Source organism: Lissotriton vulgaris, chromosome 11 (assembly GCF_964263255.1).
Source record: "Lissotriton vulgaris chromosome 11, aLisVul1.2, whole genome shotgun sequence".
Classification (NCBI taxonomy): domain Eukaryota; kingdom Metazoa; phylum Chordata; class Amphibia; order Caudata; family Salamandridae; genus Lissotriton; species Lissotriton vulgaris.
This window is the reverse complement of record NC_141699.1, coordinates 153521903-153542667: the sequence shown is the minus strand read 5'-3', so window position 1 is coordinate 153542667 and position 20765 is coordinate 153521903. Positions and strand designations below refer to the sequence as shown.

At 44.5% G+C, this 20765-nt stretch overlaps 1 protein-coding gene across 7 annotated transcripts in view; it reads right to left on the bottom strand.

The window, feature by feature from the left end:
* KDM2B (lysine demethylase 2B) overlaps positions 1 to 20482 on the bottom strand; it is a 1060697-nt gene extending 1040215 nt beyond the window's left edge. For 4 of the 7 annotated variants that reach the window (XM_086942994.1, XM_086942996.1, XM_086942997.1 and 1 more), the window contains exons 1-2: positions 20100 to 20445; positions 17900 to 18044 (exon numbers count right to left, since the gene is read on the bottom strand). In XM_086942994.1, coding sequence (XP_086799120.1) covers positions 17900 to 18044; positions 20100 to 20132 — 178 coding nt within the window. In that variant the 5' untranslated portion in view covers positions 20133 to 20445. Of the gene's footprint in view, positions 1 to 17899; positions 18045 to 20099 lie in introns of all 7 variants that reach the window. The other 3 variants (XM_086943000.1, XM_086942999.1, XM_086942995.1) reach the window with 3 other exon arrangements.
* Between the last annotated feature and the right edge of the window lie 283 nt (positions 20483 to 20765).

The following is a 20765-nucleotide window of genomic DNA, read 5'->3' as shown; positions in this document are numbered from 1 at the left end:
ACTTGTAGGAATGATGTGACGCACAGGCTCTTCCCCACTGAGCTAACTTACCCAGTTTGAAACTAATGAGCTGCGGGTTACTCGTAAATCACCTTTAGAAACACGTGAGAGCGTGGAGCTTTGTTGCTGGCATTCACACCTGACCGAGCGACAAGCAGCAGTGCTGCGCAGCAGACACGATGACCATGAATGCCATAAAATACAAACTCCAGCTTGAACCTGCAGATTACAACACGGGGCTCTGCAGTATTAGAGGGTCCCTCCTTCACCTCCCATAATGAAGCGCACGGCCTGGGGGCAGACATTGGAGTGTGCAGACAAACACAAGGAAATGAGCACTCCACGCCGCCCCATTGTGAACCTCACACTCCCGCATCTCGGCAAGCACAGCAGGAAATCCTGCGTCGTGAAATGTGTGGCAGAGCACTCACACCCATTGACGTTTTTTTTTATTGTAACTTTTACTGCGCTCATTTCTTACTTAAGCTATCCTATTTTCCTCCAACCCTGAAACAAAGTTGGAGAAAAGAGCAAAAAGGATTCTATTTACAGATTCATTACAGAAACCTAGCAAGCACGCCTGGTAAATAAAGCAAGCAGTGAATAATACACATCAATGCAATAAAAATCATTAAATAACACAGTGGCACATATCAGAAGGCTGCTGGAGCAGCAAAGAAAGAAAGGGCATAGAGAGGAACACTGGATTATAAGGACATTGGTGGACTGTGATGAAGGGACGTGGAAAGTGACTGCAGAGTTCAGGCAGTCAGTAAATACATTTGGGTCAAAGATCTGTTCCTTGATGAAGGGCAAAGGCATTTGCAAACGAGCATTGGCAGCGCAGCCGGGCCAAAAATAAATAATTAATACAAGAAAAGGAAGGGGCTGCAGCCTCGGCTCCTGGGCTCCGGGCTGGAGCGCTGGAGTGCCCTGTCTGCAGTTTTGCCCGTGGACTGAAGGATAGGACGGGGATGGGGGGCAGGCGTTGGGGGAAGGTCCTATAAAACAAGTTTAACAAGTTTTAAAAGGAGACATCAGGCCGTGAAACTGAAAGTACGGCTATGTGGCCGTGAATAATTAGGGGGGGAGAAATGCGCTGGGAGGGCTGCCTTTGATGTTGTAATGCGAGGCAGGCAGGCAGGCGGCTGGTGGCATTGTGCACGCGCTTTTTAGGGCTTGCGCTTGCGCAATCACCTAAAAAGCACATGCACTTCAAGGAATCGCCAGTGTTGTTAAACACTGGATAAGCCATAATAGAGCTTCGCCAGCTATGCGCAGAAGCACATCAGCAGGCGAGCCCTAAAAAGGTGAGCATGTCCAGCAGGCGAAATGCTTCTTTCTGCACAAAGGTAGAGTGAGGGCGGTGTAAAAAACAAAAAGAGCGATTCCAAGAAATAAACACAACACCAAGATGAACATAAAAAAGCAGAAATATCTAGAACCGGCAGTATAAAACCACAAAGACAACACGTGACACGAGACAAATGCCACAGGAGGATGTCTCAGCCTTTCAATCCCCTTTTCAAAAACACTTTAAAATTAATTCCACCTGGTAAGCTTCTTGGCGCTTAGATTGAAGGAAACCTCGAAATAGCAGAATGTCAGCCTCGGGCAGCAGTAAATGTAATACCAACATACCACAAATAAATGACAATACAGTTAACATAGACATTAAATAGAATATCCGTAGCATTAACAGTTATTAAAAAAGAACAACAGAACAGAGCACAACTGTCGGACGTCAGAGTGCTTCGGCCAGAGTTAAAACATTGCGTAACAGGCGTGCATGGGCACGAACAGTGTGTTGTGTCACAGAGACCCGCTGCATGATTACACTATGCAAACTGTGGGCCTTATGGCCCGATGAGGGAGAGACACGGCCTGGCGGCCGTGAATAGTGTGAAGCAGGGGCCTTTGAAGTGAAGCTAAGCTTCACTTCAAAGGTGTGGGAGGAGTGAGGAGTGAAACAAGTTTTTTTTTAAATGCGGCTGAGGCAGAGCGCACGCTGGGGGGAAGCTTGTGAGAGGGAGGCTGCACTGACAAATACGCGACATGTAAAGCGCATCGACACCCTCTTGAGCTTGTCTGCGCTATATAACACTACTACATGTAAGTAAATAAAAGGTGAGCCCAAGATGAACATAAAAAAGCAGAAATATATAGAACCGGCAGTATAAAACCACTAAGACAACACGTGACACAAGACAAATGCCACAAGAGGATGTCTCAGCCTTTCAATCCCCTTTTCAAAAACACTTTAAAATTAATTCCACCTGGTAAGCTTCTTGGCGCTTAGATTGAAGGAAACCTCGAAATAGCAGAATGTCAGCCTCGGGCAGCAGTAAATTTAATACCAACATGCCACAAATAAATGACAATACAGTTAACAAAGACATTAAATAGAATATCCGTAGCATTAACAGTTATTAAAAAAGTACAACAGAACAAAGCACAACTGTCAGACGTTAGAGTGCTTCGGCCAGAGTTAAAACATTGCGTAACAGGCGTGCATGGGCAGGAACAGAGTGTTGTGTCACAGAGACCCGCTGCATGATTACACTATGCAAACTGTGGGCCTTATGGCCCGATGAGGGAGAGACACGGCCTGGCGGCCGTGAATAGTGTGAAGCAGGGGCCTTTGAAGTGAAGCTAAGCTTCACTTCAAAGGTGTGGGAAGAGTGAAGCATTCAAGCGAGTACGGTTTTTCTAAAGCATACCGAATTCCTTTCCCGTTACATGAATTTATGACGTTTCGTCTTTTTTCACTTAGTTCAAGTACATCGACAGTGGATCGATCGTCTGGGATTCCTGTTCAGGAAAGGGGTGTGTTGTGTTTAAAGAGCGCATTGAGGATTAGAGAATATTTGAGCAGCGCCCACCTAGATGAATGCGTTTAGTTGGCCATTGCCATTGCGTGGGGTCTGATATGCTCTTCAGTTTCATATTTGTTTCCTCCACAGTTACCGCTGTTGAAAGAAGTTAGCTAGCTGGTGGATGTTTGTGTTAAATGCTTTTTAAAGAGAGAACTTTAGTAATTGTCGATTGTGTTGAATCTAACCACTGATTGAGTTGACATGTTATTGCTTGAATGCCTTGAAGTAAGTTGTGGAAAACTGTATTTCCTGTTACCTGCGGTCTATTCGAACAGTGGGCCGATTCGATCAGAGAAGTAGTATCTTAAAACAAGCCATGAATAAACAAGTCGGGCGAAATGAAAGTAAATAAATAAACGCGGCCGCGAAATGATGTAAATAAACGCGGCCGCGAAATGAAAGCCTTTCATGCAGCAGGGGGCGGAGCGGATCCCTCTAAAGTGAAACTGCTGGCGGCAGAAGGCTGACTTTCATGTGCACGCGCTTTTCAGGTCAATGCGCTTGCGCATTGAGCTTGCTTTTCACGGGCACAGCATGAAATCGCCCGATGTTGTTAAGCTATAGTTAAGCCCCTATATTCTCGCAAGCGCATTGACAGACGAGACCTAAAAATTCTTGTTACCACTAACGAATCACTGGTGAAGTCGCATAACCTAACTGCCTAAGTGTGAGAAAGTGTGTAGTGTGTCTGTGGCTTTTTTTTTTTAGAAGACATGGTACGTACTGCGCTCCACCTCCGAAGATCGGGTTTAAGTTGGAGCGTAGTTGCGTTTCAATTCGGACATAATTAAAGGAAATGAAAAGGATTTCTAGATCGCAAACAAATTCCCAAAGGCATCAAGGCACTAATAACGGTTACTCTTGAAGGAAGTGAGGTCAGCGGAAGTAGAAATTCAATGATCTCAGAGACACAGAGCCTTCCGTCAGAGAGTAAAATGCCAGGTACTTAAGGCCTTTCGGAATGGGGAATGAGCCTGGGGGCTGGTGATGAAACAAGAAAGGGAGTTTCAAAGCTTGGATGTGGCTACCGAGAAGGCTCTACCTTCCCACCTTGCTTTAGGGCCGATAACAAGGTTTTTGCTTGTGGTCTGGAGCTTGTCTGAGGGGAATGTACCATTGGAACATGGCTTTGATTTCTAAAGGCTGAATATTCTGCAATGGCTTGTGAACAATGATTAAAGCTTTAAAAATAATATGCTTGTTCACTATTAGGCAGCTCCTCATCTTATAACTTTGAGCGTGTTTAAATGTAGAGGTCCTCTATAGGAACGAGGATACTGCTGGATACGGACTTGTGTGAGAAGCAGGAGACATTACTTGTTCTGCTGGTGGCAGGCATGCACGATAAGGCCTATAGAAGTGAGGCCTGAAAAATAGAGGACCTCTACATTTAAACACGCTTAAAATTTTAAGATGAGGAGTACTATAAAAGAGTGTTGAAAGGAACAAGGCATCACAGAAGAAATTGATTGTGTTTTTGATATGTACAGCAGATCTTTAATTTATAGAAGAACTGTATGAGGTCTGAATGAGTGTATGAGGAGTATTGTGCAGACAACGGGTGTTTAAGGATCAGGCTTCCAACAACACTGAGCGCCCTGAAGAAGTGCCAAGTGAATAGGGGTGAAAAGTGTAGGCTGTTCATCTTGGATATGTTGTCTTGTTTTTACTTGATAATTATGAATACAAATTGATGAAAAGTAATCTTAAAAAATAATGTGTATTACAAGATTGTTTGCTGTCAGGAGTTGTGTTCCAATTTGGCTATAGACATTATGATGTGTAAGAGATTGTCTTAGATCATTGGAAATATTTTCGGTTATTCTCCTGTAATGAGCCAATGAGACATTACATTTGAAAAATTTGTGGATTTATTTCAAAGAAGTAATTCACCCACAAGTAGGAACGTCCAGCCGGTCTGGAGTCCGTTCAGCAACTAAGTCTGCGGAACACCCCCACAAGAACACTCCAGACATTCAAAGCACAACATAACATTACATACATAACATTCTACAAGCTGACATTCCAGACTAGAAGTACATTACATCACCACTACATCACCTCCCCCCTTAATTTAAAAAAAACAATTTGAAATTTGACAAATTCATTGAACCATGTAAGAAGTATAACTTTTAAATAGATTAATATTTAACAAATTCATTGAACCTGGCAGGTACTTTTCTTAACTGCCCCCGCGAGTAAAAGAACTAGAAGGAATATTGCCAGAATCAGAACCACTACTTTCATTTCCCTGACCAGAGACATTTTTCCCAACTTCAGGTTGCAGCCAGTGAGTCCAACCACACTCATCTGCATCAGGCTTGCCTCTAGCCCTGCCAACTAGCTTTGTTTGATCTTCAGACATTCTCACTAGTTGTCTTACATTCCACCAACCCTTCTACCCCAAGAAGGCAGCAAATGTACTCGTTTTGATCACTTGAATGGGATTAGAAAAAACTAATTTCCTTTAGAAACTTAAACAGGTTTTTTAATCATAATCCAATCTCCCACGAAAATTACTACACTTTTCGAACCTTTCTTTTCATTAAAATTTCTCTTCATTAAACCTTGTTTCCTCTTAACCACTTCTGCCAAATTCTCTCTGCTGCACAACTTCTCTTTATTAGAACCCTTCCTGTCTAACCAGGCTGGAAATAAAGATGAACGTACCTTTCTCCCCCTCAAAAGTTCAAAAGGAGTAACCTCTGTTGTACAATGAGGAGATGTATTGCACTTCCAAACTTTTTCCTCAATATATTTTACTACATCCAGTCCCGATGCAATAGCTGTTTGGATTCCCTCTTTCATGACTTTGTTACCCCTTTCCACCAATCCATTCGAGGACGGGGAATAAAGAGACACTTTCAACTGTTTCACATCCTGAGAAGATAAAAATCTACAGGTAGCACTGCTCAGTGTGAGAAGTGTCCTCCGGGCTCAACAAAAGTCCTTTTATTAAGGTTCCACCAATTTAAGCAATAGATTCAATCAATTTCATCCATGTTTGCTTTTAATTTTTAAGATTTCATCTTGTTGTATTCACAAGGAGCTCTTTAATTCAGAAGAATCTCTCAATTTTATAAAGCGCACTGAAATAAATCCCAATGCATTTCGGCATTGAATAAATGCCTTCTTCCGGGGGATAAATCTCTGTCAATGAAGAGAAAAATGAGGTGTGTGTAAGGAAACGAACCAGATATAAACAAGGTCAAGTGCAAGTTTAAACAAGCATTGGAAATGCAATAGGTCTCGCACCATTAGAGTTAGTGTTTTTAGAATTGTTTATGGGGTTTTTTTGTAAATGTTTAGCATTTTTGTTTCCTGTAGCCAATGCTAAAGTATTACAAATAAAAAAAGCCATAAACATTTCTAAAAGCTCTAACTGAAATGGTCTGAGAACTATTGCACTGTGTGAGGGTGAGGGTGAGTGAGGGTGAGTGAGGGTGAGTGAGGGTGAGGGTGAGTGAGGGTGAGTGAGGGTGAGTGAGGGTGAGGGGTTGAGGGTGAGTGAGGGTGAGTGAGGGTGAGTGAGGGTGAGTGAGGGGGAGGGGTTGAGGTTGAGGGTGAGGTGTTGAGGGTGAGTGAAGGTGAGTGAGGGTGAGGGTGAGTGAGGTGTTGAGGGTGAGTGAGGGTGAGGGTGAGTGAGGGTGAGGGGTTTTGGGTGAGTGAGGGTGAGGGGGAGTAGTTAAGGCTGAGTGAGGGTGAGTGAGAGTGAGGGTGAGTGAGGGGTTGAGGGTGAGGGGTTGAGGGTGAGTGAGTGAGGGTGAGGGGTTGAGGGTGAGTGAGGGTGAGGGTGAGGGGTTGAGGGTGAGTGAGGGGTTGAGGGTGAGGGGTTGAGGGTGAGTGAGGGTTTGAGGGTGAGGGGTTGAGGGTGAGGGAGGGTGAGTGAGGGTGAGGGTGAGGGGTTGAGGGGGAGGGGTCGAGGGGGAGGGGTTGAGGGTGAGTGAGGGTGAGTGAGTGAGGGTGAGGGGTTGAGGGTGAGTGAGGGTGAGGGGTTGAGGGTGGGTGAGTGAGGGTGAGGGTTTGAGGGTGAGGGGTTGAGGGTGAGTGAGTGAGGGTGAGGGGTTGAGGGTGAGTGAGTGTGAGGGGTTGAGGGTGAGTGAGGTTGAGGGTGGTTGAGTGAGGATGAGTGAGAGTGAGGGTGAGTGAGGGGTTGAGGGTGAGGGGTTGAGGGTGAGTGAGTGAGGGTGAGGGGTTGAGGGTGAGTGAGGGTGAGGGTGAGGGTGAGTGAGGGTGAGTGAGGGTGAGGGGTTGAGGGTGAGTGAGGATGAGTGAGAGTGAGGAAGATCACCTGCCAATGTGAGCCCAGCATTCACTCAAAAACTGAACTCCAGTTGTCTTACAGGAAGTATGCAGCGGGCGTAGATAAATGGGTGAATAGTTGCGACAGTCAGAGAAAGTGTATCAGGCCCTGCGAAGATTATATTTCTATAAAGCGTACTGGAGCTTTACAAGGCCCCTTACTATGTCAAACTCAACCCTACTTGTTGGGCCCTCCGAAGGAGGTGAGGCTGGGTTGGAACAGAGGGAATCGAATCAGTAATTCGAAATAGTGCTCCCAGACATGTCACATTGGCGCTAGGCAGGAGTAAGTACGCCATCTCTGCAAAGAATGCTCATCAAACCAGAAGGCAAAATGAATATAGTTTCTACCCTGGGAGTCATCCATTAATTCTATTTTAAAGTGCCCCAGAAGTAAGGCAATGCAAGAACTCAGTTAAAGACGGTGCGAGATAACTGTATTCTAAACTTTTTTTTTCCAAACAAAAGGGGGCAAGAATTGTTCAGTTACAAAACAGCTGAACGAACTAAGTAGTGCAAAACATACAAAATATCAGGCAATAACTTTGGAGCCACGGTGGCTTGCACTTGAAATCTAGTAAAGCAAGCTTTGCCAAACAATGTCCACAATAATGTCACTCAATGGTCAGTTTGTGGCATTGTTTTAGAACAGTCGACGTTTCGATCCCTAGCTCCTAGATAAGGGGGATCATCATCAGGACTAATTTAAATACAATTGCCTGGTGTCTATCGTTGGAGCCTGTTGGGATAAGGAACAGGAAAAAGGGGGGAGGAAAAACAGACAACAGCGACCTGTCAGAATTACTGTAATAGTTGCATTTCAATATGTCAACAACTGGTATAGGGATCAAGTGCCACCATATTTGTAGACAACATAAGTTAAAACAATGTTGGAGTCGGGTACTCGTGCCACCTGTGGGATGTGTGCTCCTAGATAGCACTTGTGCATGTCAGGAAAACTGCTAGCTTTGTGTTATTCGTGGCGAGGTATACTGTGCAAGTGTTTTCACAAGTGTTCAAGAAGGTGATACTTATGTTCTAATGGATTTATGGGGGTGATCGAGTGTGTGCGGAGGGTCAATTAATTTAGTGGCGAGACGTGGGAAGAGAAGTTTGCAAGGCGGCAGGGTAAAGTGAACGAATGGGCGGAACTTCGTAAATGGACTGCCTTACCCTAGTTCAAGCGAAATATTGCTTGAATCCGAATGATTAAGGTGTATAGAGCGCTGCGTCATTCCTTTTGAAAGAAAGTGATGAATGTCAGGGCTGGTTGCCGGGCATATGGCGTCAGAAAAGAATGTGAATAGCCAAGGGTTGAGCATTACCTTTTCTTCGCTCAGTGCGGTCCTTGGAAGTGGTTCCATGGTTCGTATTTGCTCGGAGTGGCTGGTAGGGCAGCTTAACCTCGCTGATTAGCGGTTTCTTGCTGTTGGAGCTGGGGAGTGGGAAAGGGTGTAGGTTGTGTCAGCGGTGCCATCCTTTACCATTGAAAGGTAGAAGGCATGGGGAGCACAAGGGTGCGCTCAGCATGATGATAAGGGCTTACCTCTTAGGAGTCTCGTGGAGGTTGCAACGGTGTGCGGCTCCGGTCCTCGGCACAATGGCAGGAACCTCGATAGTCTGAACTAGGCTTCGAATAAAAAAAAATGCGACACGGCGGGCAGGGGAGGGGCGGAGCGGGTAAAATAAACAAACGAGACGGAGGGAAGAGAGGGGAGGGGGGAGGAGAAATGCGACACGGCGGAAAGGGGAGGGGGCGGAGCGGGTTAAATTAAACAAACGAGACGGAGGGAAGAGAGGGGAGGGGGGAGGAGAAATGCGACACGGCGGGAAGGGGAGGGGGCGGAGCGGGTTAAATTAAACAAACAAGACGGACGGAGGGGAGGGGAGGGGAGGGGGGAGGAGAAATGCGACATGGCGGGAAGGGGAGGGGGCGGAGCGGGTAAAACAAGACGGACGTGCACGCGCTTTTAAGCTCAATGCGCATGCGCATTGAGCTTAAAAGTCACGGGCACTGCAAGGAATCGCCACGATTCCTTGCAGTGGATAAAGAGTGGATAAGCCCCCATAGTCTCGCTTGCTCGATGCGCATGCGCATCGACAGGCGAGACCTAAAACGAGTGCTCGAAAACGAGGAGTGTTGAAAACGGTTAAAAGGTGTGCTCAAAAGAACGTGTGCCGGTTACATGGTGAATTACATCCATGCCGAGAGACTCAGACAGTGATGGGATGTTAATCCCACAGTGAAGTTTACCAGATACAAACGAGTGTGCAACATGCGCGTATTAAACGTGCACAAAGACGGTAAAATAAAGTACAACCAACGTGCTATACTTCCGAAAAAAAGAAGAAACAATAAATGTGGGTTGGAAACGGGCTTACCGTAGCGTGCTGTTAGAGAGTAGGAGAAATTCCGCGTTCGGGTGCCGGGTTTGGGGGTGCGGTTAATTCCCGGAAACAGATAAAAGCTGTTAGTTGCTACGTTACCTAGGACGCTTGTGTCAATACCGTGCCATTGAAAAAAACGACGTACTACTCGCGGAAATAGCTAGTGATATGAGAAGAGTGTCGGCAAGAAAAAAAACGCAAATGGTAAACAAACAATATCCGAAAGTGCTCATGAAATGTCACCTGCGATGTATAATGGTATGTGTACCACATGAATTAATAACGATAAGGGAAAAATATAAATGTATGTGAAGCATACAGGAGATAAACTTAGTGAAAAATATATACAGTGATGCATCTCAAAAGATAAATGAACCATACATAAAGCATAAACAAATGTGCCATACAGGGCTACCCTTTTCAAAGATAAAAATCTACACATTTTTTTCTGATACGAAATGAGTTCTGTTGTCCGTAACTAGAAATTGAGGAGCCCCCTCCAACAAAAATAATCTTTTCAGAAATGAAATGGTATTTTCTGAATTAGGAGCGTCAACAAACCTATAATACAACCACTTGGAATAGTAGTCCACTTCCAGAATTAAACATCTCATTCCCTCAGATAAAACATTATAGGGACCAGAGAAATCCAACCCCACTTTCTCCCAGGCTGAATTAGGAAAAGTTGGTGTAAAGGAAAACTTGTCGTTTTCCAATGTTTGTCCGAAAGCAAACCCTCCTCACAATTATCAACCAGGGACCTAACTTGTGCATCCAAACTGGGCCACCAATAATGGATTTTAATTCTCATACAAGTCTTTGTCACCCCCAAATGACTTTTATGCGCCATCTTTATAATGTCACTTCTAAGATCAGCAGGAAGAACACATTTATCCCCACGAAACAAAATGTTATCTTTCACCGATAACTCTTCTGCCACCTGAGCCAAATTCCTCAATTCACCAGACACATTTCTGACTTCTGGCAATTTCTTCGAAGAAAATTCAATAGCTTTAGACAAAATGGGATATTTCATCCCTGACTCCATTCACTCCACCTCCGAAAAAGGCAACTTTCATTCCTCAATAGAATCAACCAACACCACACATTCCACATCATCTTCCACTACATCCTCATCATCATCTTTATCCATTCCCATTCTGGACAAGCAATCTGCTCGGAAATTTCTTCCACCTGGAATGTGCCTCAACTCAAAATTTTACTCCTGAAGTTTGGACACTAACCTAATTAATCTTGGCGACAGATTATTATTACCTGTGACCCTACTGAAAATGAAAGAAAGAGGCTTGTGATCAGATAAAATAATTAATTTTCGGCCCCAAATATACATCTTAAACTTTTGTGCAGCCCAAACACAGGCTAAAGCCTCCAGTTCTATAGTACTATAGTGTTTCTCAAACTGCTTCAAAGCCCTGGAAGCAAACACCACCGTTTGTCCCTTACCGTCAACTTCTTGAGTCAAAACTGTTCCCAACCCATTCATTCTTGCATCCACTGAAATGGTGGACAAGCAGTCATCCCGAAAAGCATGAAGAGCTTGAGCTGAAACAATCAATTCTTTGACCCTAGAAAAAGTTGACTCCAGCTCCTCAGACCATAAAAACCTTTGACCTTTCTTGAGTAATGCTCGCAGAGGTTGGACAACCTGCGCATAGTTAACCACAAATCTAGCATAATATTCTACCAGCCCAAGGAAGGAACGTAAAGAGTCCTTATCCGATGGAGCCTTAGCTTCCTTCAAAGCTCTGACAACCAAAAATGTTGGACTGATACCAGATGCTGATATTGTGTGGCCAAGATACTCTAACTCATTCACCCCAAACTTACATTTGTCTTCTCTCACCGTCATGCCACGTGATTCCAGCAAAGAAAGAACCTTCCTCAACAGAATATTGTGTTCATCCAGACTTTTTGCAAAGATTAGGATGTCATCCAAATATGCCTGCACCCCAATCAAATCCCTAAAAAGAGTATCCATAAGTCTCTGGAATACACTGGCTGCCGACGCCAATCCAAAAGGAAGCCTCAAAAATTTGAAAGCCCCAAATGGGGTGACAAAGGTCGTCAGTTCTTGAGACTCTCTGGATAAAGGAACTTGATGGTAGGCCGATCGTAAATCGATCAAGGAAAACCATTTTGCCCCTCCTAAATTCGCTAATAATTCTTGTATTTTGGCCAGTGGATGACAGTTCACCTTAATGTTTTTATTCAAACCTCTAAGGTCAGCACACAATCTGATCTCGTTATTTTTTTTACGAGCAACCAGAATGGGGGCGACCCATTGTGAAGACTCTGTAGGTTGAATAATCCCTTGAGAACACAAATCATCCAACATCTTCAATTCTCCTCTCACACTCAATGGAACGGCCCGCACCTTATGTGCAACCGGAATAGCATCTGGTAGTAGTTTAATCCTATGTTCTACATCTTTTACCAGACCTACTTTATCACAAAAAACATGTTTAAATTCTTTTACCAGATCTGCACGAACAATTGTTGCATCCTCAAAACAACAAATAGGTAATTTTCTGGCCCTTATGGGATTGTCATCGCCTGGCACTAAATACAAACCCATCCTCGCCAGATCCTTCCAACCCACAATGTTTTTGCCTTTGATTGCAACATATATTTTTGTACATATGGACCTTTCTAACATTTCTAAATTACCCATGAAGAATCCCAACATGTCAATCTCTTTTTCTCCGAACGCTTTAGGATTCACATCCGTTTCCAAAAGAACAGTTTATTTTCCCCATGTGTCATAAAAAGTAGAATCTCGTAAAATGGTGATAGGCGATCCCGAGTCCGCCATAACTTGCAAGTGAATGCCATTGATGATTGAAGAACATAAAGGTCCTTTTATCTCCTCATCACCAGTATTCAAAGCCAACAGCAAGTTGTCCATAAATTCCGAACAGTCATCCATATCCACGTTATTGACTTTTATGATTTTCTTTTGGAACTTGCAAACTTTTTGGAAATGGCCCATCTTTTTACATATGGAACAACGCTTATTTAAAGCTGGGCACCCTTGAAAGTTGCCGATATGGAACTTAGAGCCACGTCTAAAACAAAAATGTTTACATTTTTGTTAAGTAAACTTAGTTACTTTATCTTTAGAACTAACACCGTATAAACCATCATCATCATACTCCTCTGTAACTAAATTTACTTTTGTACTTACATCCGCCATCATAGCCTTGGTTGAGGTAACTGATCTCTCGATGCTTAATGCTAAATCAATCACCTCGGACAGTGTAGGATTCTTACAACTAAGAATTTGTTCCTTAATCTTTGGGGAAGCGCAATTAAATACGAGTTGGTCTCTAATATAATTATCCAAAAGAGGACCAAAATCGCAAGAAATCGCCAACACCCTTAAAGCCGCCACATATTCTTCCACCTTCTCATCTTCCTTCTGTTTACGTTTATAAAAATTATGTCTCTCCAACATAATATTAGGAGATTCTTCAAATTGATTTTTTAATCTGGCAATGGCTTCCAAATAAACATTCCACTGCCTGTCGCCTGACTGACCAGAAGGAGGAGGAATTGGTGTTTAACTCTTAAAAATGCGTTGAGCGGCTAACCCTAAACTGCCAAGTAATAAGGCAAACTTACGAGGAGGTGAGTATTCTGAAGCGTCAATGGCCGCTAGATAGTTTTGAAATAAATCAAACCATTCTGACCAAAGCATGACCGGCTTACCCAGCTTATCAAGAAATGGTGGTGGTTGAGTGACATCTTTTACTGATGACATTTTGCGAAATTGTACAACAGAATAACTGTAATGAAATATTGCACCTCAACCCAAACCAAATGCCACCCAGTCGAAGAGATCCAAAAATGAAACTTGGTGCCAACAATCTTCGTAGAAAGAATAAAAATGAAAGTCAATACCTCAAAAATTGTTCAAAACGACCATTAAGTAGTAACAAAATAAATAGTCTTACGTTTAAAATTCTCAAAACGGATCCTTATGACAACCAGAGATGAGTATATGATCCCTAGTAAAACGATAAAGTTGGTCCGACGATTCTCCAATCAAGACAACAAAATGGCGGCAAGTAGCTTACGTACTGTCGGAGGGTTCACAGCACATTTGTGCGCTTCAAAAGGCTACGGAAACGCTGTACATCATAGATCAGCATCATAGACCAGCGTAGAATGTAAATGTGTAAGTGTAAATGTAAATGTGCTGGACTTGTAAAGCGCACAGCTGCCCTTAAGCGTCCCGGCGCTTGCTTAGGGAACCCGTCCTAGTATTCCCCTGTGAGATAACCCCAGCAGGGTATCCACAAGGTGAAAGCCAGGCATCCCGCCGCGAGGGGCCGTAGTGGAGATTGAGCAAGCTATTGCCCAGAGTCGCAGAGTGTGACCCCGTGAGTTGAGTAGGCACCAGAGAGAGAATTGTCGAGTTCGTGGAATTTTGAGCCCGAGACCCGCCGAGGCGGGGAATCGAACCCTGGTCCACGGTCGATCTCAGCTTCCGGGTCTGCCGCCTCTAACCACTGAGCCCCGCTTCTCCACATAATGACTCCGAGAAGCGCCGCACTCCACCACTGCTTTCAGGTTCGGAACGTCAGAGGACCTGAGAACTCCAGTAAGCGCTCTGTATTCTTTTAAAATTGAAGGCCAACCGTTTCCTCCGACAAAAAACAAGTGATGACCAAAATAGATCCACAAACATGAAAGGATAAAATCAGTAACAAGGTGAACAAACAGTCCACGAAATTCCGTTCTACAAGACAATTCCGCTAATAAAGACGAAATTGTAAAAGTATATGTAAAACCGCACTCAATCCAGTCCTACCGCAACTCGACACCCTCAATTATCTTGAACTTATGAGACGATGTCGATGCTGACATAGGTGATAAGGCGATCGATTGATTCCTTCAGTTGACTTGTAAATCCAAACTTGTCAGAAAACTGGAAATCAACTGTAATCCGATTAATATCCTTTGCGTGGGTCGGTGGGCGAATTAAAATCCCAATTGTCGCCAATATGTAATGAGCCAATGAGACATTACATTTGAAGAATTTGTAGATTTATTTCAAAGAAGTAATTCATTATGAAAAATCGGGAAGCACTCCTTCTTTTTGTAATTTCTTCAAGCTTGTCTATCATCTGTATGAAAATGCGTGCGTCCTGGCAAAGTGCCTTGCCCCGGTGGCACTTAAAATTGTGACATTATACAACTATGAGGCATAGGTTTAACCCCAAACCAGTGCACTGCAAGATTGCGCCAACATGGCTGTTAGGTTCGAATGTTAATCCATCATTTAATCAATGTTTTCAAATTACTCCATGTTGTATTGAAGAGATGACTCCAAGTAGGTTGAATTTAGTTTAATACAGAGTAGAGCAGGTACACAGCCTTACAGGTTAAGCAGTCAGCTCCAACTGAATAACATTAGAACACATAGGTGAGAACACAGTGTAAGAACACTGTATAAAGGAATGTGGAATGAACACAGTTAAAGGAGCAAGACGTGTATTACACAACATAACACATCCTCCTTGGAACAAATTAAATAACTTGTAACCAACATCATTCCCCACCATAAAATTTTTTTTTTAAAAATAAAAAAAATAAGAAAAATAAAAGAATAAGAATTCAAAAGAAAGGTAGAAAGGGACGAAGGTTCCTATAAGGGAAAAGTTTCAGAAATATAATCAGCCAACCATACAGGAGGCCTTTTTTCACGTCTAGAGTTTCTAAAAACATTTGACACATCTTGAGAGACCAGACTAGAAGCACTGGGAGCGTCCATAAGCTCATCACACTTATGCAAACTAGAAACATCAGGTACCGGAAAACTGGAGGTATCAGAAATTACATCCTGATTAATAATGTCAGGTGGTAAAAAAGAGTTAGCACACGACAAATCCTCCAAATCAAACAAATCTGATGATTTCTTAAAAGAAACTTGAGGAGAAGAACACTTAGCAACCCTCTTAAGGTTCCACACACGTCCATCAGTGAGGCGAACAGAATTATTTAAAACTTCCACAATCTGCAAAGGTTCATAAAAACTACTTTCCTCCTTAGGCGGTTTACCAGGTTTCTTAACTCTTACCCATTGAACACTGTATAAAGGAATGTGGAATGAACACAGTTAAAGGAGCAAGACATGTATTACACAACATAACACTCCATTTTGTACTCATTTCTGTTCATTTACTTCAACAATATTCCACATACGGGGATCATGTGACTTTTTTCATGTTTCTCATGTAGAAACTGTGCCCATCCGAGCCTCTTGTTAATACACGACAGATGCCAAGGTTCGTTCCAAGCTGTATTTATTATGACCCAATGCATTTCGGGCGGGATACGCCCTTCGTCGGGGCGACTAACTTGTGGTTTTATTTTCTGCAGAAAATAAAACCACAAGTTAGTCACCTTACTCGAGACCAGAAAACGGAACGTTTTTCACTCCAGCAGCAGTGTCCCCTGACGAAGGGCGTATCCCGCCTGAAATGCATTGGGACATTGATTAAATGATGGATTAACATTCGAACCTAACAGCCATGTTGGCGCAATCTTGCAATGCACTGGTTTGGGGCTAAACCTATGCCTCATAGTTGTATAATGAAAGAAGTAATTTACCCACAAGTAGGAGCGTCCTGCCAGTCCGGAGTCCGTTCCGCAACATAGGGGCCTATTAGGATGGCGGACGGACCTGCGTCCATCCGCCACCCCAGAGTAGGAGGGACCGTCCGCAGGGACAGCGGCGGTCCCTCCGTGCAGATTAGGATGTGACTGCCACCCTGGCGGTCACATCCTGTATATTTAACATTGTGGTGGGTGCTGCTTGAAGCAGCACACGCCGCAATGTTAAGAAACCATGTTTTCCTTTGCGTGCACGAAGCTACAGGCACCGAGTGGTGCCTGCCGCTTTGTGCACCCAAAGGTACCCCCAATGTGCACCCCCCACCCTCCCTTCACCCCTGGGGGCCCACAACGGGCCCCCAAAGAAAGGTCTGTATGCCTTTCCACAGCGGCATTTAGGACCGCCGCCATCCTAATATGGCTGGCGGTGTCTGATAGACACCCTCAGCCATGTTAGCGCTTTTCCACCGCGGTCGGAAGGTGACCGCGGCGGAAAAGCGGCGGACAGAAAAAAGATCCCCCAGCCATCCTAATCTGGCAGGGGGTCTTTTTTCTGTCCGCAGCGGTTAATCCGCATCCTCCGGGCCGGCGGTGGCTTCCGCCGGCCCGGAGGATGCGGATTAACCGCAATCCTAATGAGCCCCTAAGTCTGCTGAACACCCCTCGATCACAAGAACACTCCAGACATTCAAAGCACAACATAACATTACATACATAACATTCTACAAGCTGACATTCCAGACTAGAAGTACATTACATCACCACTACATCTCCTCACTTTGTTTGGATATATATATATATATATATATATATATATATATATAAATAGATATATATATATATATATATATATATATATATATATATATATATATATATATAGTCGTCTTCGTGCATTCTTCCCATGCCCTGTGTAGAGTTCATTAGCGTAGCTGTCGAACACATTTTAAAGTGTTTTCTTCTAACCTTTACTGTATAAATTATGTCACTGGTAAGGAGCCTTCATGTGATTTTTCTAATTTTTGTACCAGCAGAACATTGAAATACCAGTCATGCCGGTTTAAAACATACTACTAACCAGCCCCCAATGACGAAAGAAAAACACAGGTACGAGGTATTACCGTTTCGAGCTGATGAGCCTTTTTTTTTTACAGCGCCAGCTCCTATTGAAGAGAGTTGGTAGACGAGTACGTTCATAAATGTGGACTTGTATAAATGTCCTTTCATTTACATGTAACAACAAACCTACGACATAAGGCCCAATTCACATACCGCACAGCGCACAGGCGTGCCCCTCTCTAGTCGTGCCGTTCTTTCAACGAAATTAAAAAATATATGTATTAAAACACGGTCGCTATCGAGGCCTTGAGCTTAATCCAGGTCTAAAACGTTCAAATCCGCACATGACGTGCCGTCTGGGGAAAAGAACCTTGCACGGCTTTCCAACCATCTGCCCCCGCCCAATCATACGTCATCCGTACGTACGTCATCCGTCTGTCAACGTCACTATATGTCTGAGGGGGAAACAGGAAGCCTCCGCAACTCAGCACGAGCAACTTTCCTCAGAAAGAAAGTGACGTTCCGTCTTACGTAGCCACCTTTCAGAGCCCGCGGGAATATTTAAACCCTAATGTACGCACGTGTTTTCTTTCAGTCAACAACTACGGTGAAAGTGAAGTTCCGAGGAGCCTTACCTGCCCCTTCCATGACGTGCACGAAGTCCGCATTGTAGGAACCGCTGTTTATCTTTTCTTCTAGGCTGAAGCTCCTGATGCTGGTAATTTCTTCCACGTCCGAGAGATCCTCGTTTTCATCGTACCTCGTACGGTCCACAGCACGCTGCACACAAACAGAAGAACAGGCTTTGGTGTGGGGCACATTACGGTAATTCAGTTGACATTTCTTCCATCAATGCGCTACACACTAGCATTTCCCTTTTTTTTTATTAAGAAAAGCGTTTTATCGTGCAAATTATCATTGAAGAGAAGCAGTCACAGCCGTCTTCATACCAAATGATTTGAGCAGACGGCATTTTTAAAACGGACGAAAGGTAAATAATTCATAATACTGGGTAGGAAGTGACTACTGTGCTATGTTAACGCGGTCGGTTGGGAACTGTGCTGCAAAAAATGCATATTTCGACATGGATGGCTGCAACCTGTATCCATTTTCTAAAGGTGTGCTGAAAATAATTTAAATGCATACTTGGGTGGCGGCGGAGTTGTATAATTTTTGTTAGACTTGTACAACCACTTAATATATTTTTCATGGGCACATTCTGAGCGTCCAGCTACCCACTCAAACAGCAATGGAGAACAACTACCACCCGGGCTGCATTTGCAAGCACCCCCACGACTGCGACGATTAACAAAATAGGCAAGAAATATCACTAGGTACTTCAAATTATGCACGTGCCAAGTTGACTTTGATCACTAAACCACCCAAAATACCTAAATGTACTAAACTGATTTTCCAAGTGACCGACATGTCAACAGCATGTGTAATGTGTTTTTGTTATAGTTCATTGTGTGCCGAAATGGTCTAAGGGGGAAATGGTACAAAATCAGAAAGAGTTAATGAAGAACATTTGGTGGTGCCACGATGTGCGAGCTCCTTATGGAAGTAAATTAGGCCCAGCGCCCAGGTTAACGACAGCCTGTAACCCCAAGTACTCCTTTGACTTGGTCTTGCAGCTTTGTGGCGCTGTCACATCTGCGCCGCTACTCAGCTCACTTGAAATGATCTACCTCGGCGGGATAAAGGCTGAGCAACCAGATGTTGATACCTGCACACTGGAACCTTATTTTACGTAAATCCGGGCATACACGTATTTTAGGTTTCTCCTGATGTTTTGTAACCATTGCTGGAAACAGCTTGCCAACGTAATGTAATGCTGCATTCCCCGTGGAAATGCCCATTTCGCAGATAAGTACTGCTTTTTCCTGGCATATTCGTGTTTTCAGGGTATGTTTGCAATGAGAAACTTGTGCATTGGCTGCCATGCTTTGCCCATCGCTGGTGACTTGTAGAACGAGGAAGGCAGCAAGCAGAATCGTGTTTTGACAGTGGCAGTGGCAGCCGAGGCAGAGCTAGTGGGGCCTCTGCTCTCACACACCGCCCCCTCCTTCCAGCAAAGAGCTTTCAAGTGGCTCTTGGAGTCCCCCCTCGGCCCCCACCCCCCAGCTGCTCTGCAGGCACAGAGGCAGACTGCCCAGGCTGCACGTTCACACTCACACAAACAGGTCCCCCAGCAACACGCCCAGCTGCCAGCAGGAGTCCCAGCAAGGACCCGGGCAGCCCAGTGTGCGCCGCCGGAGGGACGAGGGCACCCCCACAACACAATGCACACAAATACGCTGCGCCGCCCGCCTCACATGCCACAAAATACACTGCACCGCCCGCATCACAAGGCACAAAATACATTGCAGCGCCGTGCACAAAATACATTGCAGCGCCTTACCCAAAATGTACTAAAGACAACGCACATATGTATTTTTCAACCGGTTCCCACGCGATGCAGAAAAAAACAGCAGCATGCTCCGCAGGGTACAGCTAGCAAAACAGGCAAACGTGCTCCACACATGTAAATAAACAACAACCTGCATGCAGCCAGTCGCCCATTAATCCACAAACACAGCAACCTGCCCCCGGCATACACAAAATACACTAGTTTGCCCTACTAAATACACAACAGCACGTTGTTCATAAGAAAAGGGTCTCATTGAGACACAGTGCAAGCTGCAGATGCCATATGCACTCGTCCACACACATTTCCATTGCAGGCCTTTCTAAAGCATGCTTCCCCTCCCACACCGCGAGCAATCAACAAAGGGCGCCCACTCCGGAACCAACACCCCAGCTCCTTAAAACGTAAGACATAAAAGATCTACACACCAATCTTCTTGCAGATCCTCTCTGTGCCTCCATATTCAGAGAGCTTCAATTATATTCGGCCGTGTGTCCTGCATTTTTTAATGGGGTTGTTTTAATATTGTTTTGGTTTCTTGCAAAATCCAGTCTCTTTAAAGTTAGGCGGAGGAGAGGGGGGGAAGAAAGCACTTTTGCCTTGCCCCGTTTCTACAAAGTGCTGGGCACCATGTTGGTGCGGGGAGGTGGCGCGGACTATGACGTCACGCAGGACGGAACGCCCGGAGGGTTCCAGTACGCGGAACTTTGGAGCCTCGGCGGAGGCTGCGGAGCAACATCCATTATTCTTTCAGAATTCGGGGAGGCTTTTATTATTTGTGTTATGGCAGGTCACGAGGCGACGACAAGGCTCAGCGCGCAGGCGCGGTGGCTTTTACCCCCTGCTGAATAGTTGTTATGGGCTCGAGTTCCTGTGTCCTCGTTACCGGAGGAGGCGGGCAGCAGCAATGTCTGCAGCAAACCGGTTCTCATCAGCCTTATGAGGGGGCCAAACTTTAAGTTCAGGGCTCGCCGTGCAGCAGAGGTACAGAATTTAACGAGTTCGGTGCATGCATTTTATGCGCGAATGCACGCAATAAAACAGATGGGGGTTTGGTCCGTTGTACTTGGTTCACAAGTTTCATTATACCGGCA